Genomic DNA, 26,123 nt, shown 5'->3' with positions numbered 1-26,123 from the left:
CAAAAAGGCCTGGAGGGCATGACATGCCGAAGTTAGCTTGCAACGTCGCTGATCTGTGAGGAATATTTTTATGGATACGGAGTCTATTATAGTTCCCAGAAAATTCACCATTGTACTTGGAGTAAGAGAACTCTTTTCCAAGTTTATCTTCCATCCATGTGATCAAAAAAGATTAAGAAGGGACCCAAATGTTCTTCCACTAGACGAAAAGATGGTGCCTGCACCAAGATATTGTGCATGAAAGGCGCTACTGCAATACCTCGTGTTCTGGCAATGGCTAGAAGAGCCCCCAGAACCTTTGTAAAAATCATTGGAGCAGTAGCTAGGCCAAATGGAAGAGCTATGAACTGGAAGTGCTAGTCCAGAAAAGCAAACCTAAGGAACTGAAAAATGTTCCCTGTGAATCGGAACGTGAAGGTATGCATCCTTCAGATCTATTGTGGTCATAAACTGTCCTTCCTGAACCAGAGGAAGGATTGACCGTATTGTCTCCATCTTGAAAGAGGGAATTGGACGAAAAGTTCCCTCCTTCTTTAGAACCACGAAAAGGTTTGAATAAAACCCCAAACCTCTTTCTTCTGTAGGTACTGGGACAGTTACTCCTAGAGAGGAGAGATCCCATACGCAACCTGAGAAGGCAGCCCTCTTTTCTGGTCTTGTAGACAGACTGGAGAGTAGGAATCTGCCCCTGGGTGGATGAGACTTGAATACTATCCTGTATCTTTGAGATACGACCTCCAGGACCCAAGGGTCCTGTACATCCTGGAACCAAGTGTCTAAAAAAAGAGACATTCTGTCCCCTACTGGATCTGATCCCAGATCGGGGGCTGCCCCTTCACAACGATTTGTTCTCGGCTGGCTTCTTATTCTGTTTGGACTTATTCCAGTAGTGAGCCGGCTTCCAAGTACTCTTGGGCTGCTCAGACTTGGAAGAGGACTGCTGTCGTTGTGACTTGTCAGCACGAAAGGAACAAAAATTAGACAGTTACCGTCCCTTAGGCCTATTCTTCTTATCCTGCGGTAAGAAGGCACCTTTCCCTCCGGTAACCATAGAGATAATGGAGTCCAGTCCTGGACCGAATAAAATCTTTCCTTTGAAGGGAAGTGAAAGGAGTCTGGATTTAGAAGTCATGTCCGCAGACCAAGACTTCAACAAGAGAGCCCTGTGGGCTAGAACCGTAAAGCCAGCAGCTTTTGCATTTATGCAAATTATCTGCATATTTGCATCACAGATGAAGGAGTAAGCAATTCTCAGTTCTTTAATTCTCTCCTGAATATCCTCGAGGGGTGTCTCTACCTCAATGAGCTCCGACAGAGTGTCACACCAGTATGTAGCTGCTCCAGCAACCCCGGCTACAGCTGTCGCCGGTTGAAATAAAAACCCTGTATGTTAAAACATCTTCCTCAGAAAAGTTTCCTTTTTCTTAACCATAGGCTCTTTAAAAGAAGAACTATCCTCCAGAAGGATAGTAATATGCTTAGCCAGCGTAGAGAAAGCACAATCCACCTTAGGGATGGAGCCCCACAAGTTTAATTGAGAGTCAGGGACCGGGGAATCATTTTTTTTTAAAGTAGACGAGGGGGAAAAGGAAGTTCCTACTCTTTTCCATTCTTTACTAATAATGTTCACCATCTTGACTGGCACAGGAAAAGTCAGAGGGACCTTCCTATAAATATTCTTCATAAACCCTGTCTAATTTAGGGATCTTAGGTTCCTCAGGGAGAGTAGCCTCTAGAACTTCTAGTGTAGACAGGAGCTCCTTTAATAAAAAACGCAGATGCCCAATTTTAAATCTAAAGGAGGATTCCTCCGCTGAAGGAGGTTTAGAAACTGAGGTCTCCGAGGTAGCCGTAGAGGTAGAGGTAGCCATAGCCTTTTGACCTCTACGCTTTCCAGAATAGACAACAAACAAAGAAGATGTTTGACGAAAATCTTTGGTTGCCTGCAAAAAAAACTTCAAAGCATGAACCACGTCCAAGTTGTGCAACAGACGTTCCTTCTTAGAAGAAGGATTAGGACACAGAGAAAGAACAACAATTTCCTGATTGATATTCCTGTTAGTAAAAACCTTAGGGAGGAACCCAGGTTTGGTACGCAAAACCACCTTATCAGCATGAAAAACAAGATAAGACGAGTCACATTGTAATGCAGATAGTTCAGAAACTCTTCAAGCTGAAGAGATAGCAACTAGAAAACAGAACTTTCCAACATAGAAGATTAATATCTATGGAATGCATGGGTTCAAATGGAACCCCCTGAAGAACTTTAAGAACTAGATTCAGACTCCATGGCGGAGCAACAGGTTTAAACACAGGCTTGATTCTAACTAAACAGTTTATCACCTCTTTCACTTTACCCTTCCTGCTTAGAGCCGGCAACGAGAATGACTGGGGGGTGGAGTTAAGGGGTGAGCTATATAGACAGCTCTGCTGTGGGTGCTCTCTTTGCCACTTCCTGTTAGGAAGGATAATATCCCACAAGTAAGGATGAAACCATGGACTCGGTACATCTTGCAAAAGAAAAAAAACTCTCACATTAAGCAGATATATATTCCCAAGCTGTTCAAATAATCTCCCAGAAGGAGATAACCCTTGATCTCTTCGAGGTATAAAGGAGCCACACTGTGACCCTGAATAGCATTTTAAAGTGTGTATATAAAAAACGGTCTTACCCTCCAGGATCCATGCTGTGGAACAGGCACAGCCTCTCAAGTGTGACAGTTGCAGCAGAGCTTCTGACATGGACTTGAGTGTGTGACAGCAAGCAGTGAAACTCGTCAACACTGATTGCTCAGTAGATGTTAGTGACAGTCTGGATGGGTTCGCAGAAAAACTTTCCCTGCATCTCCAGACTAACTTTCATCAATACTCTCACTGAGAGGTTGACATGAATACTTAAAACTCCAGTCCTTCTTGAAGGGAACATACCCATTACAGGACTACCCAAATTTTCTGAAACTTCTCTGGATGAAGAAGAAGAGGTAGAATGAATGGAGGATAGGGGAAGTGGGATATTTAAGCCTTTGGCTGGGGTGTCTGCCTCCTCCTGGTGGCCAGGTGTTGTATTTTCCCAACAGTAAGGAACAAAGTCGTGGACACTCCCTGCCTTATGGAAGAAAAATATATAATGTGAAAGTAAATTAATATTTAAAGTGTATACAAAAAGTAATATAATGGTAGATCAATAAGTCATAATCCTGTCTTGAAAAGAGGACATTTAAACCCATGAAATATTGTTTTTTATTTTTCAGTGTAAGGCCTCCTTCACCTAAACTTCTGCAAGTAATGTTGCCACAATTGTATGCCTCCAAAAAGCAAAATCAAAAATGTTCTTCGCTGTACAGCCAGTCATGAACAGCCACATCACTTCATCCAGGTCCTTCAAACATGGGAGCAGGTGACAGTCACTGGAAGCAAGATCAAGTGAATATGGGGTGTGATCCGGTAATTAGAATCTGGGTACAAAAAATGGACTTGTGCAAGGGAGCACTGAATGGTCGAACAGCACCTTCTGACATCTTGTTATCTCTCTTATCTTTAATTGCTTTCCCCAATTTTCCAATCAAGATGGCTTAGTAGCCATCTGTCATGATCTCTCCACACTGTAAGAAGTCAATTAACAAAATTCCCTCTGCATCCCAAAACATGATGCTATAAACTTGCCAGTGCTAGCAACATTTCAGAGGGGGGGAAGTGGTGAAATGTAGCTGTTATTTTACTTCAATCAAAAGTTTATTATTTTTAAATGGTACCGGAGTTGTACTATTTTGTTCCAGGCAGAAAATAGAAGAATCTGCCTGTGATTTCTATGATCTTAGCAGGTTGTAACTAAGATCCATTGCTGTTCTCACACATGTCTGAAGAGAGAGATAACTTCAGCGGGGGAATGGCGTGCAGGTTATCCTGCTATGAGGTATGTGCAGTTAAGATTTTTCTAGAAGATGTGAATGCTAGAAAATGCTGCTGATGCCAAATTTATGTAAGGTAAGCCTGAATACAGTGATTTAATAGCGACTGGTATCATGCTTATTTTCTGAGGTAATACTCTTTTATATTTGTAATATAAAACGTTTGCTGGCATGTTTAAACGTTTTTATATATACTTTGGTGATAAAACTTTATTGGGGCCTAGTTTTTTCCACATGGCTGGCTTAAATTTGCCTAGAAACAGTTTCCTGAGGCTTTCCACTGTGTTACAATGAGTGGGAGGGGCCTAATTTAGCGCTTTTTTGTGCAGTAACTTTTACAGACTGAGACATCCAGCTTCCTCCAAGGGTCTTCTGAATGCTATAGGACATCTCTAAAAGGCTCTTGGGCTTTCCAAAATCGTTTTGTTGGGAAGGTAGGCCCACAGCAAGCTGTGGCAGTTTGGTGTGACTGTTAAAAAACGTCTAGATCGTTTTTTTGATCCGGTTTTTGAACTAAGGGGTTAATCATCCATTTGCAAGTGGGTGCAATGCTCTGTTAGCCTATTATACACACTGTAAAAATTTTGTTTGATTTACTGCCTTTTTTCACTGTTTTTCAAATTCTGACAAAATTTGTTTCTCTTAAAGGCACAGTACCGTTTATTATATTTGCTTGTTAACTTGATTTAAAGTGTTTTCCAAGCTTGCTAGTCTCATTGCTAGTCTGTATAAACATGTCTGACATAGAGGAAACTCCTTGTTCATTATGTTTAAAAGCCATTGTGGAGCCCCCTCTTAGAATGTGTACCAAATGTACCGATTTCACTTTAAGCAATAAAGATCATATTCTGTCTTTAAAAAATTTATCACCAGAGGAATCTGACGAGGGGGAAGTTATGTCGACTAACTCTCCCCACGTGTCAGATCCTTTGACTCCCGCTCAAGGGACTCACGCTCAAATGGCGCCAAGTACATCCAGGGCGCCCATAGCGTTTACTTTACAAGACATGGCGGCAGTCATGGATAATACACTGTCAGCGGTATTAGCCAGACTACCTGAATTTAGAGGAAAGCGAGATAGCTCTGGAGTTAGACGAAATACAGAGCATACTGACGCTTTAAGAGCTATGTCTGATAATGCCTCACAATATGCAGAAGCTGAAGAAGGAGAGCTTCATTCTGTGGGTGATATTTCTGACTCAGGGAAGATGATGCAACCTGATTCTGATATTTCTACATTTAAATTTAAGCTTGAACACCTCCGCGTGTTACTCAGGGAGGTTTTAGCTGCTCTGAATGACTGTGATACAATTGCAGTGCCAGAGAAATTGTGTAGACTGGATAAATACTATGAAGTGACGGTGTGTACCGATGTTTTTCCAATACCTAAAAGGTTTACAGAAATTATTACTAAGGAATGGGATAGACCAGGTGTGCCGTTCTCTCCCCCTCCTATTTTTAGAAAAATGTTTCCAATAGACGCCACCACACGGGACTTATGGCAGACAGTTACTAAGGTGGAGGGAACAGTTTCTACTCTATCAAAGCGTACAACTATCCCTGTCGAGGACAGTTGTGCTTTCTTAGATCCAATGGATAAAAAGTTAGAGGGTTACCTTAAGAAAATGTTTATTCAACAAGGTTTTATCCTACAGCCCCTTGCATGCATTGCTCCTGTCACTGCTGCTGCAGCGTTCTGGTTTGAGTCTCTGGAAGAGGCTCTACAGGTAGCGACTCCATTGGATGACATACTTGACAAGCTTAGAGCACTTAAGCTAGCCAATTCTTTTGTTTCTGATGCCATTGTTCATTTGACTAAACTAACGGCTAAGAATTCTGGTTTTGCTATCCAGGCGCGCAGAGCGCTATGGCTTAAATCATGGTCAGCTGACGTTACTTCAAAGTCTAAACTGCTTAACATTCCCTTCAAGGGGCAGGCCCTATTTGGGCCTGGTTTGAAGGAGATTATTGCTGATATCAATGGAGGAAAAGGTCATGCCCTTCCTCAGGATAGGTCCAAATCAAGGGCCAAACAGTCTAATTTTCGTGCCTTTCGAAACTTCAAGGCAAGTGCGGCATCAACTTCCTCTAATGCAAAACAAGAGGGAACTTTTGCTCAGTCCAAGGCGATCTGGAGACCTAACCAGACCTGGAACAAGGGTAAGCAGGCCAAAAAGCCTGCTGCTGCCTCTAAGACAGCATGAAGGAACGGCCCCTTATCCGATAACGGATCTAGTAGGGGGCAGACTTTCGCTCTTCGCCCAGGCGTGGGCAAGAGATGTTCAGGATCCCTGGGCGTTGAAAATTATATCCCATGGATATCTTCTGGACTTCAAAGCTTCCCCCCCAAAAGGGAGATTTCACCTTTCACAATTATCTGCTAAAGATAAAGAGAGAGGCATTCTTACACTGTGTACAAGACCTCCTAGTTATGGGAGTGATCCATCCAGTTCCAAAGGAGGAACAGGGACAGGGATTTTACTCAAACCTGTTTGTAGTTCCCAAAAAAGAGGGAACCTTCAGACCAATTTTGGATCTAAAGATCTTAAACAAATTCCTCAAGAGTTCCATCATTCAAGATGGAGACTATTCGTACCATCCTGCCTATGATCCAGGAGGGTCAATACATGACTACAGTGGATTTAAAGGATGCTTATCTTCACATTCCGATACACAAAGATCATCATCGGTTTCTCAGGTTTGCCTTCCTAGACAGGCATTACCAGTTTGTAGCTCTTCCCTTTGGGCTAGCTACAGCCCCAAGAATTTTTACGAAGGTTCTGGGGTCGCTTCTGGAGGTCCTACGGCTGCGGGGCATAGCAGTGGCCCCTTAGACGACATCCTAATTCAGGCGTCAAACTTCCAAATTGCCAAGTCTCATACAGACATAGTGTTGGCATTTCTGAGGTCGCATGGGTGGAAGGTGAACGAGGAAAAGAGTTCTCTATTCCCCCTTACAAGAGTTTCCTTCCTAGGGACTCTGATAGATTCTGTAGAAATGAAAATTTACCTGACGGAGTCCAGGTTATCAAAACTTCTAAATTCCTGCAGTGTTCTTTATTCCATCCCTCGCCCTTCGGTGGCTCAGTGCATGGAAGTAATCGGCTTAATGGTAGCGGCAATGGACATAGTGCCGTTTGCACGCCTACATCTCAGACCGCTGCAACTCTGCATGCTCAGTCAGTGGAATGGGGATTACACAGATTTGTCCCCTCTACTAAATCTGGATCAAGAGACCAGGGATTCTCTTCTCTGGTGGCTATCTCAGGTCCATCTGTCCAAAGGTATGACCTTTCGCAGGCCAGATTGGACAATTGTGACGACAGATGCCAGCCTTCTAGGTTGGGGTGCAGTCTGGAACTCCCTGAAGGCTCAGGGATCGTGGACTCAGGAGGAGTCACTCCTTCCAATAAACATTCTGGAACTAATAGCGATATTCAATGCTCTTCAGGCTTGGCCTCAATTAGCGACAATGAGGTTCATCAGATTTCAGTCGGACAACATCACGACTGTGGCTTACATCAACCATCAAGGGGGAACAAGGAGTTCCCTAGCGATGTTAGAAGTCTCAAAGATAATTCGCTGGGCAGAGATTCACTCTTGCCACCTATCAGCTATCCATATCCCAGGTGTAGAGAACTGGGAGGCGGATTTTCTAAGTCGTCAGACTTTTCATCCGGGGGAGTGGGAACTCCATCCAGAGGTGTTTGCTCAATTGGTTCATCGTTGGGGCAAACCAGAACTGGATCTAATGGCGTCTCGCCAGAATGCCAAGCTTCCTTGTTACGGATCCAGGTCCAGGGACCCCAAGGCAACGCTGATAGATGCTCTAGCATAGCCTTGGTCCTTCAACCTGGCTTATGTGTTTCCACCTTTTCCTCTGCTCCCTCGTCTGATTGCCAAAATCAAGCAGGAGAGAGAATCTGTGATTTTGATAGCGCCTGCGTGGCCACGCAGGACTTGGTATGCAGATCTGGTGGACATGTCATCCTTTCCACCATGGACTCTGCCGCTGAGACAGGACCTTCTACTTCAAGGTCCTTTCAACCATCCAAATCTAATTTCTCTGAGGCTGACTGCCTGGAGATTGAACGCTTGATTTTATCAAAGCGTGGTTTCTCCGAGTCAGTCATTGATACCTTAATTCAGGCACGAAAGCCTGTCACCAGGAAAATCTATCATAAGATTTGGCGGAAATATCTTTATTGGTGTGAATCCAAGGGCTACTCATGGAGTAAAGTCAGGATTCCCAGGATATTATCTTTTCTCCAAGAAGGATTGGAGAAAGGATTGTCAGCTAGTTCCTTAAAGGGACAGATTTCTGCGCTATCTATTCTTTTGCACAAGCGTCTGGCGGATGTCCCAGACGTTCAGGCATTTTGTCAGGCTTTAGTTAGAATCAAGCCTGTGTTTAAACCTGTTGCTCCACCATGGAGTTTAAATTTGGTTCTTAAAGTTCTTCAGGGGGTTCCGTTTGAACCTCTTCATTCCATAGATATCAAACTTTTATCTTGGAAAGTTCTTTTTTTGGTAGCTATTTCCTCGGCTCGTAGAGTTTCCGAGTTATCTGCCTTACAATGTGATTCTCCTTATCTGATCTCCCATGCAGATAAGGTAGTTCTGCGTACCAAACCTGGGTTTTTACCTAAGGTGGTATCTAATAAAAATATCAATCAAGAGATTGTTGTTCCGTCTTTATGTCCTAATCCTTCTTCAAAGAAGGAACGTCTATTACACAATCTGGACATGGTTCGTGCTTTAAAGTTTTACTTACAAGCTACTAAAGATTTTCGTCAAACATCTGCTTTGTTTGTTGTCTACTCTGGACAGAGGAGAGGTCAAAAGGCTTCGGCAACCTCTCTTTCTTTTTGGATAAAAAGCATAATCCGCTTAGCTTATGAGACTGCTGGCCAACAGCCTCCAGAAAGGATTACAGCTCATTCTACTAGAGCTCTGGCTTCCACATGGGCCTTTAAAAATGAGGCTTCTGTTGAACAGATCTGCAAGGCGGCGACTTGGTCTTCGCTTCATGCTTTTTCAAAATTCTACAAATTTGATACTTTTGCTTCTTCGGAGGATATTTTTGGGAGAAAGGTTTTACAGGCAGTGGTACCTTCCGTTTAAGTACCTGCCTTGTCCCTCCCTTCATCCGTGTACTTTAGCTTTGGTATTGGTATCCCACAAGTAATGGATGATCCGTGGACTGGATACACCTTACAAGAAAAACATAATTTATGCTTACCTGATAAATTTATTTCTCTTGTGGTGTATCCAGTCCACGGCCCGCCCTGTCATTTTAAGGCAGGTATTTTTTAATTTTAAACTACAGTCACTACTGCACCCTATGGTTTCTCCTTTCTCTGTTTGTTTTCGGTCGAATGACTGGATATGGCAGTTAGGGGAGGAGCTATATAGAAAGCTCTGCTGTGGGTGTCCTCTTGCAACTTCCTGTTGGGGATGAGAATATCCCACAAGTAATGGATGATCCGTGGACTGGATACACCACAAGAGAAATAAATTTATCAGGTAAGCATAAATTATGTTTTTAATAGTAAAAGTGGTATTATTCAACAGGGACATTAAAATAGTTATAAGATGAGCAACACACATGTACAAATGATAGCCCTTACCAAAAACCAGCAAACAAATGAATGTTTTATGATTTACTTTAAGTAACTTACCTTGGCTCCATATTTTGAGTAATTCATTTCTGTTAGGGTTACAGGGCGTAACTTGTCAATGTCTCCAAATGCGACACCTGGGACATAAAGTGCACATACTATGTGTACCCACCTAGAATAGAAAACACAAGTAGAAAACAATCTGAAGACTCTTTTTATTCATTTAAAACATTGTACTAACAGTAATAAAACATAATAAAAGGAAAAATATTTATATATATATTTTTTGCAGTATAACAAATATATGCATAACAAATATATGTTAGCTAAAAGGGACACTTGACACCTTGCAATTACAAGACATATGTTTTCTTACTATAGAATATCAGCCAAATCTAAACATTTTTTTAAAAAACAAACAGCTTGCTTGCTGCACTTTTAAATTGCCAAACTACATTCACCATTTGCCTTATTTGAGACTGAAGAAGACAGTGTTACCCATGGTGATTATTATAGAGTGCTAAAACCAATTAGGGAGATATATAAAAGGGTTAGCAATGAGAAGTCTGTAGTATGGATTTCAAGGTCTGAAAATTAGAAACTTCACCAATTTCAGAGTCAAATTACATACAAAAGCGGGCAAAATAAATAATGAGTGTAATGTAAAGTTTTTTCCCTATGCATACTTAAAGGGACATAAAACCCAATTTTTGTCTCTCATGATTCAGACAGAACATACAATTTTAAACAACTTTCCAATTTACTTCTGTTATCAAATATTCTTTGTTTTCTTGTTATCCTTTGTTGAAAAGCAGTAAAGTAAACTTATGAGTGTGCATGTGTCTGCAGCTCTATATTGCAGCAGTTTTGCAACAATTTTATTCATTAGCAAGAGCACTAGATGGCAGCACTATTTCCTGTCATGTAGAGCTTTAGGCATGTGCACGCTACCTACCTAGGTATCCCTTCAACAAAGAATAACATGACAAAAAAGCAAATTTGATAATAGAAGTAAATTGGAAACTTTTTAAAAATTGTATTCTCTTTCTGGATAATGAAAGACATTTTTTGGGTTTATTGTCTCAAGGTGTTCACTGCCCCCTTAAAGGGACACTGTACCCAAACATTTTCTTTCGTGATTCAGATAGAGCATGACATTTTAAGCAACTTTCTAATGTACTCCTATTATCAAATTTTCTTCATTCTCTTGGTATCTTTATTTGAAATGCAAGAATGTAAGTTTAGATGCCGGCCCATTTTTGGTGAACAACCTGGGTTGTCCTTGCTGATTGGTGGATAAATTCATCCACCAATAAAAAAGTGCTGTCCAGAGTACTGAAACCAAAAAAAAGTTTAGATGCCTTCTTTTTCAAATAATGATAGCAAGAGAACGAAGAAAAATTGATAATAGGAGTAAATTAAAAAGTTGCTTAAAATTGCATGCTCTTTCTGAATTACAAAAGAAAATTTTTGGGTACAGTGTCCCTTTAAGTCTAGCAAAATATATACTGTATTGAGAAAAACATCAAAAGACCAAGTGTAAACGCCTTTCATTTTTTCTTGCCAATGGAGTATTATGCAAAGTGCTCTCCACAGAAAAAAATTGATAGCTGGGTGTAATACTATGCAATTATACAATTTTCTGTTGTTATTTATAAATGTTACTTAATTTATCCAAAGTGCAAATTAATTACATAATTTAATATAAATTGGTTTAATGATAATTTGTGTAAAAGGCATTTCAAAAAATATTAGCTGATTTTAGCGTACTATTGACTTAAATGTAGATGGTTCATCAGTAAAATCAGACAGGCGATGAGTGTTCATTAAATAGGTCATTAAGGAAAGCACTGCAACTTTAGTTTCAACTTATATTTATTCATGTAGACCCAACTGCATATAAAATTGGTGATCACATGACAGTGTTCTCCACAGAAATTTTTGCCAGCCAAGTGGCTGAAGTACCCGGGTGGGGTCAGTGTAATATTTTCTATTATTATATAATTTTATACTATCCAAAGCACAAATGAATTGCATAATTTAACATAAATGTATTTAATGATAATTTAACATTTAATTTTATTTTAAATGAAACTTTTGCCGGGTGGTCAGTAAAATCAGCCGGGTGATACACCTGCTAAAAATGTCCTGGGGAGAACACTGCATGATATTCTGAGAACCCAGATAAACTGCTCACAAACTAGAAATTCAGTTGGCTTGAGTGAACTCATACGTTGAATATGTTTTCTAACAAAAGTGGAAAGCTTTCTAGTATTAACTGTAAATTTATTTAAAATAAAAACAAGTATTATGCTTTATGATGTGAAATATGAAGTTAATGCATCCAGAACATATCCTGTAGAGTTCAATATAAAGATAAACATCTTCAACAAGCAGCTGCTTCTCAGTTTAATTTGCACATTTTTTCATGCTCCATTGGTGTATTATACGCTGCTGCACTCTGTAGGAGACTATCTAGGATAAACCCAACAGCTGGCTGATTCCTTCATACTGACCTCCTGAAAAGGATCCTACATGTCAGGTCTGTACTACAAATCTAAAGCTGCTGTTTCCAAACACTGTTTTTGTTGCGTTGTTTGTTTATTTTTTGGCTGCCTTTCAATAAGAAAAACAAACAAGGTAGTACCTTGTTTCATTTTTAGGAAAGATGCATGTTCAGGTGTTAACTAGTTGGGTTCGTTATTGCTTGCACGTGGCCCAGAACCTTGTAATTAAGACAAATTGGGCTTTCAAAGAAAAATAATGCTTTTTCTATGCCATCAATTTAATTTTACAATGACATACTAAATTAGACAGCACATTATTACCTTTATAGAAGTGTGAACAGGCACCCGCTTAAAATTAAATAACAAATATGATATATTTTGTACATCTAATTATATTTCTGTATCAAAAGGGAGACTAAATTAATCTTATCCATAGTAGCATTCACTATAGATTACAAATGATTTCCCTAAAAGGACAAAAACTACCTGCCACCTAGACTGTAGGGCTCACCAAATTTGCCCAAGAGCCAACATTAAATTTAATTAACAGAAAATCTGATTTAATGAACCAATGTGGACCATTTTAGCTAACTAAAGGTCTTTTATACAGCTGATTCTATTTCAATTTGTAGTCTGGCAATTGGCTACATTTTTTACTTCATTATCTTTTCTACAAGGGTTGACCTGCTATTTGTCTGTGGCAATGTGCTAGTCGCTGCCTCTCTATCAAATTAGACAATCTAATAATAAGACGTATCCCTGACTAAAAATAACTATTTTACCCTTCTAACTGTTCCATGGAAGAGAGCCCTAGGGGAGAAAAATTTTTTTTTTTTTAGATAGTGGACTACAATCATGGTGGACTACAATCATACCGATCAAATTTGATCGGGATGACTGACACCCCCTACTAGCCGCGAATGTGCAGGGGGCGGCATTGCAAAAGCATTTCTTGTGAACGCTGTCGGCATTTAGCGATGCCGGGCAGACATGATTTGCTACACCAAATCATGTCCGCACGATCTTTAATAAATTGACCCCATAGGTTTAAAAGGAGGAACCTGCAAAATCCTTAAGACCAAATAAAGGTTCCAAGGAGGAAAAATTGGAAAATAACAGGCTTAATTTTAGGTCATGCTAGGACTAAACCAAGAATGACAAAAAGATTAGCAATCTTTTTTACAGAACATAACAAAAAAAACAGAATTTATGTTTACCTGATAAATTACTTTCTCCAACGGTGTGTCCGGTCCACGGCGTCATCCTTACTTGTGGGATATTCTCTTCCCCAACAGGAAATGGCAAAGAGCCCAGCAAAGCTGGTCACATGATCCCTCCTAGGCTCCGCCTACCCCAGTCATTCGACCGACGTTAAGGAGGAATATTTGCATAGGAGAAACCATATGGTACCGTGGTGACTGTAGTTAAAGAAAATAAATTATCAGACCTGATTAAAAAAACCAGGGCGGGCCGTGGACCGGACACACCGTTGGAGAAAGTAATTTATCAGGTAAACATAAATTCTGTTTTCTCCAACATAGGTGTGTCCGGTCCACGGCGTCATCCTTACTTGTGGGAACCAATACCAAAGCTTTAGGACACGGATGAAGGGAGGGAGCAAATCAGGTCACCTAAATGGAAGGCACCACGGTTTGCAAAACCTTTCTCCCAAAAATAGCCTCAGAAGAAGCAAAAGTATCAAACTTGTAAAATTTGGTAAAAGTGTGCAGTGAAGACCAAGTCGCTGCCCTACATATCTGATCAACAGAAGCCTCGTTCTTGAAGGCCCATGTGGAAGCCACAGCCCTAGTGGAATGAGCTGTGATTCTTTCGGGAGGCTGCCGTCCGGCAGTCTCGTAAGCCAATCTGATGATGCTTTTAATCCAAAAAGAGAGAGAGGTAGAAGTTGCTTTTTGACCTCTCCTTTTACCGGAATAAACAACAAACAAGGAAGATGTTTGTCTAAAATCCTTTGTAGCATCTAAATAGAATTTTAGAGCGCGAACAACATCCAAATTGTGCAACAAACGTTCCTTCTTTGAAACTGGTTTCGGACACAGAGAAGGTACGATAATCTCCTGGTTAATGTTTTTGTTAGAAACAACTTTTGGAAGAAAACCAGGTTTAGTACGTAAAACCACCTTATCTGCATGGAACACCAGATAAGGAGGAGAACACTGCAGAGCAGATAATTCTGAAACTCTTCTAGCAGAAGAAATTGCAACTAAAAACAAAACTTTCCAAGATAATAACTTAATATCAACGGAATGTAAGGGTTCAAACGGAACCCCCTGAAGAACTGAAAGAACTAAATTGAGACTCCAAGGAGGAGTCAAAGGTTTGAAAACAGGCTTAATTCTAACCAGAGCCTGAACAAAGGCTTGAACATCTGGCACAGCTGCCAGTTTTTTGTGAAGTAACACAGACAAGGCAGAAATCTGTCCCTTCAGGGAACTTGCAGATAATCCTTTTTCCAATCCTTCTTGAAGGAAGGATAGAATCTTAGGAATCTTAACCTTGTCCCAAGGGAATCCTTTAGATTCACACCAACAGATATATTTTTTCCAAATTTTGTGGTAAATCTTTCTAGTTACAGGCTTTCTGGCCTGAACAAGAGTATCGATAACAGAATCTGAGAACCCTCGCTTCGATAAGATCAAGCGTTCAATCTCCAAGCAGTCAGCTGGAGTGAAACCAGGTTCGGATGTTCGAACGGACCCTGAACAAGAAGGTCTCGTCTCAAAGGTAGCTTCCAAGGTGGAGCCGATGACATATTCACCAGATCTGCATACCAAGTCCTGCGTGGCCACGCAGGAGCTATCAAGATCACCGACGCCCTCTCCTGATTGATCCTGGCTACCAGCCTGGGGATGAGAGGAAACGGCGGGAACACATAAGCTAGTTTGAAGGTCCAAGGTGCTACTAGTGCATCCACTAGAGCCGCCTTGGGATCCCTGGATCTGGACCCGTAGCAAGGAACTTTGAAGTTCTGACGAGAGGCCATCAGATCCATGTCTGGAATGCCCCACAGCTGAGTGACTTGGGCAAAGATTTCCGGATGGAGTTCCCACTCCCCCGGATGCAATGTCTGACGACTCAGAAAATCCGCTTCCCAATTTTCCACTCCTGGGATGTGGATAGCGGACAGGTGGCAGGAGTGAGACTCCGCCCATAGAATGATTTTGGTCACTTCTTCCATCGCTAGGGAACTCCTTGTTCCCCCCTGATGGTTGATGTACGCAACAGTTGTCATGTTGTCTGATTGAAACCGTATGAACTTGGCCCTCGCTAGCTGAGGCCAAGCCTTGAGAGCATTGAATATCGCTCTCAGTTCCAGAATATTTATCGGTAGAAGAGATTCTTCCCGAGACCAAAGACCCTGAGCTTTCAGGGATCCCCAGACCGCGCCCCAGCCCATCAGACTGGCGTCGGTCGTGACAATGACCCACTCTGGTCTGCGGAATGTCATCCCTTGTGACAGGTTGTCCAGGGACAGCCACTAACGGAATGAGTCTCTGGTCCTCTGATTTACTTGTATCTTCGGAGACAAGTCTGTATAATCCCCATTCCACTGACTGAGCATGCACAGTTGTAATGGTCTTAGATGAATGCGCGCAAAAGGGACTATGTCCATTGCCGCTACCATCAACCCGATCACTTCCATGCACTGAGCTATGGAAGGAAGAGGAACGGAATGAAGTATCCGACAAGAGTCTAGAAGCTTTGTTTTTCTGGCCTCTGTCAGAAATATCCTCATTTCTAAGGAGTCTATTATTGTTCCCAAGAAGGGAACCCTTGTTGACGGAGATAGAGAACTCTTTTCCACGTTCACTTTCCATCCGTGAGATCTGAGAAAGGCCAGGACTATGTCCGTGTGAGCCTTTGCTTGAGGAAGGGACGACGCTTGAATCAGAATGTCGTCCAAGTAAGGTACTACAGCAATGCCCCTTGGTCTTAGCACAGCTAGAAGGGACCCTAGTACCTTTGTGAAAATCCTTGGAGCAGTGGCTAATCCGAAAGGAAGCGCCACGAACTGGTAATGCTTGTCCAGGAATGCGAACCTTAGGAACCGATGATGTTCCTTGTGGATAGGAATATGTAGATACGCATCCTTTAAATCCACCGTGGTCATGAATTGACCTTCCTGGATGGAAGGAAGAATAGTTCGAATGGTTTCCATCTTGAACGATGGAACCTTGAGAAACTTGTTTAAGATCTTGAGATCTAAGATTGGTCTGAACGTTCCCTCTTTTTTGGGAACTATGAACAGATTGGAGTAGAACCCCATCCCTTGTTCTCTTAATGGAACAGGATGAATCACTCCCATTTTTAACAGGTCTTCTACACAATGTAAGAATGCCTGTCTTTTTATGTGGTCTGAAGACAACTGAGACCTGTGGAACCTCCCCCTTGGGGGAAGCCCCTTGAATTCCAGAAGATAACCTTGGGAGACTATTTCTAGCGCCCAAGGATCCAGAACATCTCTTGCCCAAGCCTGATCGAAGAGAGAGAGTCTGCCCCCCACCAGATCCGGTCCCGGATCGGGGGCCAACATTTCATGCTGTCTTGGTAGCAGTGGCAGGTTTCTTGGCCTGCTTTCCCTTGTTCCAGCCTTGCATTGGTCTCCAAGCTGGCTTGGCTTGAGAAGTATTACCCTCTTGCTTAGAGGACGTAGCACTTTGGGCTGGTCCGTTTCTACGAAAGGGACGAAAATTAGGTTTATTTTTTGCCTTGAAAGGCCGATCCTGAGGAAGGGCGTGGCCCTTACCCCCAGTGATATCAGAGATAATCTCTTTCAAGTCAGGGCCAAACAGCGTTTTCCCCTTGAAAGGAATGTTAAGTAGCTTGTTCTTGGAAGACGCATCAGCCGACCAAGATTTCAACCAAAGCGCTCTGCGCGCCACAATAGCAAACCCAGAATTCTTAGCCGCTAACCTAGCCAATTGCAAAGTGGCGTCTAGGGTAAAAGAATTAGCCAATTTGAGAGCATTGATTCTGTCCATAATCTCCTCATAAGGAGGAGAATCACTATCGACCGCCTTTATCAGCTCATCGAACCAGAAACATGCGGCTGTAGCGACAGGGACAACGCATGAAATTGGTTGTAGAAGGTAACCCTGCTGAACAAACATCTTTTTAAGCAAACCTTCTAATTTTTTATCCATAGGATCTTTGAAAGCACAACTATCCTCTATGGGTATAGTGGTGCGTTTGTTTAAAGTGGAAACCGCTCCCTCGACCTTGGGGACTGTCTGCCATAAGTCCTTTCTGGGGTCGACCATAGGAAACAATTTTTTAAATATGGGGGGAGGGACGAAAGGAATACCGGGCCTTTCCCATTCTTTATTAACAATGTCCGCCACCCGCTTGGGTATAGGAAAAGCTTCTGGGAGCCCCGGCACCTCTAGGAACTTGTCCATTTTACATAGTTTCTCTGGGATGACCAACTTGTCGCAATCATCCAGAGTGGATAATACCTCCTTAAGCAGAATGCGGAGATGTTCCAACTTAAATTTAAATGTAATCACATCAGGTTCAGCTTGTTGAGAAATGTTCCCTGAATCAGTAATTTCTCCCTCAGACAAAACCTCCCTGGCCCCATCAGACTGGGTTAGGGGCCCTTCAGAAACATTATTATCAGCGTCGTCATGCTCTTCAGTATCTAACACAGAGCAGTCGCGCTTACGCTGATAAGTGTTCATTTTGGCTAAAATGTTTTTGACAGAATTATCCATTACAGCCGTTAATTGTTGCATAGTAAGGAGTATTGGCGCGCTAGATGTACTAGGGGCCTCCTGAGTGGGCAAGACTCGTGTAGACGAAGGAGGGAATGATGCAGTACCATGCTTACTCCCCTCACTTGAGGAATCATCTTGGGCATCATTGTCATTGTCAAATAAATCACATTTATTTAAATGAATAGGAATTCTGGCTTCCCCACATTCAGAACACAGTCTATCTGGTAGTTCAGACATGTTAAACAGGCATAAACTTGATAACAAAGTACAAAAAACGTTTTAAAATAAAACCGTTACTGTCACTTTAAATTTTAAACTGAACACACTTTATTACTGCAATTGCGAAAAAACATGAAGGAATTGTTCAAAATTTACCAAATTTTCACCACAGTGTCTTAAAGCCTTAAAAGTATTGCACACCAAATTTGGAAGCTTTAACCCTTAAAATAACGGAACCGGAGCCGTTTTGAACTTTAACCCCTTTACAGTCCCTGGTATCTGCTTTGCTGAGACCCAACCAAGCCCAAAGGGGAATACGATACCAAATGACGCCTTCAGAAAGTCTTTTCTAAGTATCAGAGCTCCTCTCACATGCGACTGCATGCCATGCCTCTCAAAAACAAGTGCGCAACACCGGCGCGAAAATGAGGCTCTGCCTATGCTTTGGGAAAGCCCCTAAAGAATAAGGTGTCTAAAACAGTGCCTGCCGATATTATTATATCAAAATACCCAAATAAAATGATTCCTCAAGGCTAAATATGTGTTAATAATGAATCGATTTAGCCCAGAAAAAGTCTACAGTCTTAATAAGCCCTTGTGAAGCCCTTATTTATGATCGTAATAAACATGGCTTACCGGATCCCATAGGGAAAATGACAGCTTCCAGCATTACATCGTCTTGTTAGAATGTGTCATACCTCAAGCAGCAAGAGACTGCTCACTGTTCCCCCAACTGAAGTTAATTGCTCTCAACAGTCCTGTGTGGAACAGCCATGGATTTTAGTGACGGTTGCTAAAATCATTTTCCTCATACAAACAGAAATCTTCATCTCTTTTCTGTTTCTGAGTAAATAGTACATACCAGCACTATTTTAAAATAACAAACTCTTGATTGAATAATAAAAACTACAGTTAAACACTAAAAAACTCTAAGCCATCTCCGTGGAGATGTTGCCTGTACAACGGCAAAGAGAATGACTGGGGTAGGCGGAGCCTAGGAGGGATCATGTGACCAGCTTTGCTGGGCTCTTTGCCATTTCCTGTTGGGGAAGAGAATATCCCACAAGTAAGGATGACGCCGTGGACCGGACACACCTATGTTGGAGAAAGGACAGAACACTCACCATTTAAAGAACTGGCAGATAAACTCTTATCCAGACTAACTAGAAAACAAAGAGATAAAGGCCTTCAAGACCTTTAAATAACAGACAAATAGTTCAAAGACAAAGAGTACATCAGATTCTGTCTCCAAGCCATCAAGTGGATAAAAAAAACAAAATGCTTACCCGATATACAGTTGTGCTCATAAGTTTACATACCCTGGCAGAATTTATGATTTCTTGGCCATTTTTCAGAGACTGAAATGATAACACAAAAACTTTTCTTTCACTCATGGTTAGTGTTTGCCTGAAGCCATTTATTATCAATCAACTGTGTTTACTCTTTTTAAATCATAATGACAACAGAAACTACCAAATGACCCTGATCAAAAGTTTACATACCCTGGTGATTTTAGCCTGATAACATGCACACAAGTTGACACAAAGGGGTTTGAATGGCTATTAAAGGTAACCAGCCTCACCTGTGATCTGTTTGCTTGTAATTAGTGTGTGTGTATAAAAGGTCAATTAGTTTCTGGACTCCTGACAGACCTTTGCATCTTTCATCCAGTGCTGCACTGACGTTTCTGGATTCTGAGTCATGGGGAAAGAAATAGAATTGTCAAAGGATCTGTGGGAAAAGGGTAGTTGAACTGTTTAAAACAGGAAAGGGATATAAAAAGATATTCAAGGAATTGAGAATGCAAATCAGCAGTGTTCAAACTCTTTTTTTGTGCCTTTGTAGCTTACACATCCCCAAAACATCAGCGATCCACCTCCGTGTTTCACAGTAGGAATGGTGTACCTTTCATCATAGGCCTTGTTGACTCCTCTCCAAATGTAGCGTTTATGGTTGTGGCCAAAAATCTCAATTTTGGTCTCATCACTCCAAATGACTTTGTGCCAAAAGGTTTAAGGCTTGTCCCTGTGCTGTTTGGTGTATTGTAAGCGGGATACTTTGTGGCATTTGCGTCGTAGTAATGGCTTTCTTCTGGTGAATTGACCATGCAGCCCATCTTTCTTTAACCCCTTAACGACCGAGGACGTGCAGGGTACGTCCTCAGAAAAAAGGCAGTTAATGCCTGAGAACGTACCCTGCACGTCCTCGGTGTGGAAAGCAGCTGGAAGCGATCCTGCTCGCTTCCAGCTGCTTTCCGGTTATTGCAGTGATGCCTCGATATGGAGGCATCCTGCAATAACCTTAAATGGCCATCCGGTGCAGAGAGAGCCACTCTGTGGCCCTCTCTGCACCGGACATCGGTGGCCGGTAACGTTGGTGGGTGGGAGCTGACTTGGGAGGCGGGTGGGTGGCCATCGATGGGCCGGGTAATGTAGAGGGGGGCGGGATCGGGGGCGGGGGCGATGGGGGCGCGCACAGGCGCGCGCGTGCACGTCGGGCGGCGGGCGGGCGCGTGCACGGGGCGGGAGCGGGTGGGAACCGCTACACTACAGAAAAGACTGTGGTAAAAGTTTGTGTAAAGCTTTTTATTTTTAAAACAAACCCAGTCAAAGGTATCTAGGAGGGGGTGGGGGTTTGTTCTTTGGTGGGTAGGGGAGCTACACTACAGAAAATGGGGGATAATAATAATAATAAATAATAAAGCAACTATTTTTTTTTATAAACTGGGTACTGGCAGACAGCTGCCAGTACCCAAGATGGCGGCCATTAAGGCAGAGGGGGAGGGTTAGACAGCTGTTTGGTGGGGGATCAGCCAGGTTGGGGGCTAAGGGGGGCTCCTACACAGCAGCATATGTAAATATGCTTAAAAAAAACCCCAAAAAGCCTAAATATATATTTTATTTTAGTACTGGCAGAGTTGCTGCCAGTACTTAAGATGGCGGGGACAATTGTGGGGTGGGGGAGGGAAGGGAGCTGTTTGGGAGGGATCAGGGGGTCTGATGTGTCAGGTGGGAGGCTGATCTCTACACTAAAGCTAAAATTAATCCTGCAAGCTCCCTACAAACTTCCTAATTAACCCCTTCACTGCTAGCTATAATACACGTGTGATGCGCAGCGGCATTTAGCGGCCTTCTAAGTACCAAAAAGCAACGCCAAAGCCATATATGTCTGCTATTTCTGAACAAAAGGGATCCCAGAGAAGCATTTACAACAATTTGTGCCATAATTGCACAAGCTGTTTGTAAATGATTTCAGTGAGAAACCTAAAATTGTGAAAAATTTAACTTTTTTTTTAATTTGATCGCAATTGGCGGTGAAATGGTGGCATGAAATATACCAAAATGGGCCTAGATCATTACTTGGGGTTGTCTACTACACTACACTAAAGCTAAAATTACCCCAAAAAGCTCCCTACATGCTCCCTAATTAACCCCTTTACTGCTGGGCATAATACCCGTGTGGTGCACAGTGGCATTTAGCATCCTTCTAATTACCAAAAAGCAACACCAAAGCCATATATGTCTGCTATTTCTGAACAAAGGGGATCCCAAAGAAAAATTTACAATCATTTATGCCATAATTGCACAAGCTGTTTGTAAATAATTTCAGTGAGAAACCAAAAGTTTGTGAAAAAATTTGTGAAAAAGTGAACGATTTTTTGTATTTGATCGCATTTGGCGGTGAAATGGTGGCATGAAATATACCAAAATTGGCCTAGATCAATACTTTGGGATGTTTACTAAAAAAAAATATATACATGTCAATAGATATTCAGGGATTCCTGAAAGATATTAGTGTTCTAATGTAACTAGCGCTAATCTTGAAAAAAAAATGGTTTGGAAATAGCAAAGTGCTACTTGTATTTATGGCCCTATAACTTACAAAAAAAGCAAAGAACGTGTAAACATTGGGTATTTCTAAACTCAGGACAAAATTTAGAAACTATTTAGCATGGGTGTTTTTTGGTGGTTGCAGATGTATAACAGATTTTGGGGGTCAAAGTTAGAAAAAGTGTGTTTTTTTCCATTTTTTTCTCATATTTTATAATTTTTTTTAAAGTAAATTATAAGATATGATGAAAATAATGGTATCTTTGGAAAGTCCATTTAATGGCGAGAAAAACGGTATATAATATATGTGGGTACAGTAAATGAGTAAGAGGAAAATTACAGCTAAACACAAACACCGCAAAAATGTAAAAATAGCCTTGGTCCCAAACGGACAGAAAATGGAAAAGTGCTGTGGTCATTAAGGGGTTAAGTGCCTCCTTATTGTGCATCTTGAAACAGCCACACCACATGTCCTGTATTTCACCTGAAATTATTTGTGGGTTTGTCTTTGCATCCCGAACAATTTTCCTGGTAGTTGTGGCTGAAATTTTAGCTGGTCTACCTGACCATGGTTTGGTTTCAACAAAACCCCTCATTTTCTACTTCTTTATTAGAGTTTGAACACTGCTGATTTGCATTCTCAATTCCTTGGATATCTTTTTATATCCCTTTCCTGTTTTATACAGTTCAACTACCTTTTCCTGCAGATCCTTTGACAATTCTTTTGCTTTCCCCATGACTCAGAATCCAGAATCGTCAGTGCAGCACTGGATGAAAGATGCAAGGGTCTATCAGGAGTCCAGAAACTCTTTGACCTTGTATACACACACACACACACACACACACTAATTACAAGAAAACAGATCACAGGTGAGGATGATTACCTTTAATAGCCATTCAAACCCCTGTGTGTCAACTTGTGTGCATGTTATCAGGCCAAAATCACCAGGGTATGTAAACTTTTGATCAGGGTCATTTGGGTAGTTTCTGTTGTCATTATGATTTAAAAAGAGTAAACACAGTTGATTGATAATAAATGACTTCAGCCAAACACTAACCATGAGTGAAAGAAAAGTTTTTGTTTTATCATTCATATTCTCTGAAAAGTGGCCAAAAAATCATAAATTCTGCCATCTTTTGACCTTGAACTGTACCTTGGAAGCTTGGCGTTCTGCCGAGAGACCATCAGATACAACTCTGGCATCCCCCACTTGAGGGTTAACCTGGAGAACACCTCCGGATGGAGAGCCTACTCCCCGGGATGAAATGCCTGTCTGCTCAGGAATTCCGCTTCCCAGTTGTCCACTCCGGGAATGTGGATGGCAAATAGACAACAATTGTGAGCTTCTGCCCACTGAATAATCTGAGCCACCTCCTTCATGGCTAAGGTGATGTTGTCCGACTGGAACCTGATAAACCGGGCTAAGGACAATTGAGGCCAAGCCATCAGAGCATTGTAAATCACTCTCAACTCCAAGATGTTAATTGGAAGAGCAGACACCTCCCGAGTACATAGTCCCTGAGCCTTTAATGAGTCTCAGACTGCTCCCCAGCCTAGCAGGATGGCGTCCGTGGTCACTATCACCCAGGAATGTCTCCAGAAGCATGTGCCCTGAGATAAATGCTCTTGTGCAAGCTACCAAGGGAGAGAGTTTCTTGTCGACTGGTCTAGATCTATCCTCTAATACAGATCCAAATGGTCTCCATTGTCTGAGCATGCAAAACTGCAGAGCTCTCACATTGAATCGAGCAAAGGGAATGTTGTCCATGGAAGCTACCATCAGACTAATTACCTCCATACATTGAGCTACTGATGGCAGAACAGTAGACTGAAGAGAGAGGCAAGAGGAAAGAATCTTTTATGGTTCCTAAGAAAACCACCCTTGTAGCTGGAACAAGGGAACTCTTCTCCAGATTAACTTTCCATCCGTGGAAACGTAGAAAAGACAACAATATCTCTGTATGAAAGTTTACTTGTTGAAAAGATTGCGCCTGAACCAATATGTCGGCCAGATAGGGCGCCACTGCAATTTCCCGAGACCTGATCACTGCCAAGAGAGCCCCCAGAACGTTTGAGAAAATACTGGGAGCTGTGGCAAGGCCAAACGGAAGAGCCACAAACTAAAAGTGTTTGTCTAGAAAGGCGAATCTCAGGAACTTGTGATGATCCCTTTGGATGGGAACATGAAGATACGCATCCTTCAGGTCTATGGTAGACATGAACTGACCCTCTTGAACCAAAGGAAGAATGGAATGAATGGTTTCCATTTGAATGACGGTACCCTGAGAAACTTGTTGAGACACTTTAGGTCTAAAATGGGTCGAAAAGTTCCCTCTTTTTTGGGAACCACAAAGAGATTTGAATAGAATCCTAAACCCTGTTCCCTTACTGGAACTAAACAATCACTCCCATGGAGGAAAGGTTGTGAACGCAGTTCAAGAATGCCTCTCTTTTTACCTGGTCTGCAGATAATCTTGAGAGGTGGAACTTGCCCCTAGGAGGGAAAGTTTTGAATTCTATTTTGTAACCCTGAGATACTATGTCCACAGTCCAAGGATCTGGGACATCTCGCATCCACACTTGACAAAACAGGCAAAGTCTGCCCCCCACTTGATCGGGGGCCGACCCTTCATGGTGACTTAAAGGGAAATGCCACCAACATTTTTTCTTTTATGATTTTGAAAGAGAATGCAATGTTAAATATCTTTCTAATTTACTTATATTATCTAATTTGTTTTATTCTCTTGATATTCTTTGATGAAAAGCATATCTAGATATGCTCACTAGCTGCTGATTGGTTGCTGCACATAGAAGCATCATGTGATTGGCTCACAAGGTACATTGCTTTTTCTTCAAATAAGGATATTTAAAAAATTAAGCAAAATAAATTATGGAAGTAAATTTTAATGTTGTTTAAATTTCTATTCTCTATCTGAATCATGAAAGAAAGATTTTGGGTTTAGTGGCCCTTTAAGACTAAGCTGAGGGTTTCTTTGATTGCTTCCCCTTATTCCAAGATTGATTGGGCTTCCAAGAAGACTTGGACTGTTCCTGCTTGGAAGAGGGAGAGAAAGACTTTTGGCCTTTGAAGTTATAAAAGGAATGAAAATTACTTTGACGTCCTTTAGTTCTGTTCTTCTTGTCTTGTGGTAGAAAAGACCCTTTTCCACCCATAATATCAGAAATTATTTCTGTCAGACCAGGTCCAAACAAGGTCTTAGCCTTGTAAGGAAGCGCCAGAACCTTCGACTTGGAGGTAACATTAGCTGACCAAGCTTTTAGCCACAAAGTCCATCTTGGCTCCCAGTCTAATAATTTGCATGTTAGCATCAGAAATAAAGGAATTGGCTAGTTTTAGAGTCTTAATCCTATCTTGGATCTCTTCCAACGGAGTCTCTACTAAAACTGATTCAGACAAGGTGTTGCACCTATAAGATGCCGCACTTGCTACTGTGGCAATTCAAACTGCAGATTGCCATTGAAGACCTTGATGAACATACATCTTTTTCAAATAAGCCTCCAGCTTTTTGTCCATGGGATCCATAAAGGAGCAGCTATCCTCTATAGGGATCGTAGTTCTCTTAGCCAAAGTAGAAATAGACCCTTCTACGTTAGGCACCATGCGCCATGAATCTTTAATGGAGTCCGTAACAGGAACATCTTTTTAAAGACGGGAGACGGGGAGAAAGGTATCCCTGGTGTTTCCCATTCCTGTGAAATAATATCTGTCACACGTTCTGGAACAGGAAACACTTCCACAGAGGAACATCATAGTATTTACTAAGTTTACTAGATTTCTTAGGGTTGACGACAGAAGTACTAGAGTAGTTGAAAGTAGCCAATACCTCCTTTAACAGTACACAAAGGTGTTCAAGCTTAAAGGGACACAGAACCCAAATTTTTTTTTCTTTCGTGATTCAGATAGAGCATGAAATTTTAAGCAACTTTCTAAGTTACCCCTATTATCAAATGTTCTTAATTCTCTTGGTATCTTTATTTGAAATGCAAGAATGTAAGTTTAGATGCCGGCCCATTTTTGGTGAACAACCTGGGTTGTCCTTGCTGATTGGTGGATAAATTCATCCACCAATAAAAAAGTGCTGTCAAGAATCTGAACCAAAAAAAAAGCTTAGATGCCTTCTTTTTCAAATAAAGATAGCAAGAGAAAGAAGAAAAATTGATAATAGGAGTAAATTTGAAAGTTGCTTACAATTGTATGCTCTATCTAAATCAGGAAAGAAAAAAATTGGGTTCAGTGTCCCTTTAAATCTGAAGTTTACTTCTTCATTATCAGATGAA

At 41.5% G+C, this 26,123-nt stretch overlaps 1 protein-coding gene across 5 annotated transcripts in view; it reads right to left on the bottom strand.

The window, feature by feature from the left end:
- Positions 1-26,123, bottom strand: part of PHF14 (PHD finger protein 14) — an 809,709-nt gene that overhangs the window by 602,750 nt on the left and 180,836 nt on the right. For all 5 annotated transcript variants that reach the window (XR_008402519.1, XM_053714097.1, XM_053714098.1 and 2 more), the window contains one exon: positions 9,590-9,701. Coding sequence is in view for 4 of the 5 variants with exons in the window: in XM_053714097.1 (XP_053570072.1) it covers positions 9,590-9,701 (112 nt within the window). In the remaining variant the exon portion in view is untranslated. The remainder of the gene's footprint in view (positions 1-9,589; positions 9,702-26,123) is intronic.

This window comes from Bombina bombina, chromosome 5, assembly GCF_027579735.1.
Source record: "Bombina bombina isolate aBomBom1 chromosome 5, aBomBom1.pri, whole genome shotgun sequence".
NCBI lineage: Eukaryota > Metazoa > Chordata > Amphibia > Anura > Bombinatoridae > Bombina > Bombina bombina.
Note: the sequence above shows the minus strand (reverse complement) of the source record. Positions and strands in the feature narration are given on the sequence as shown.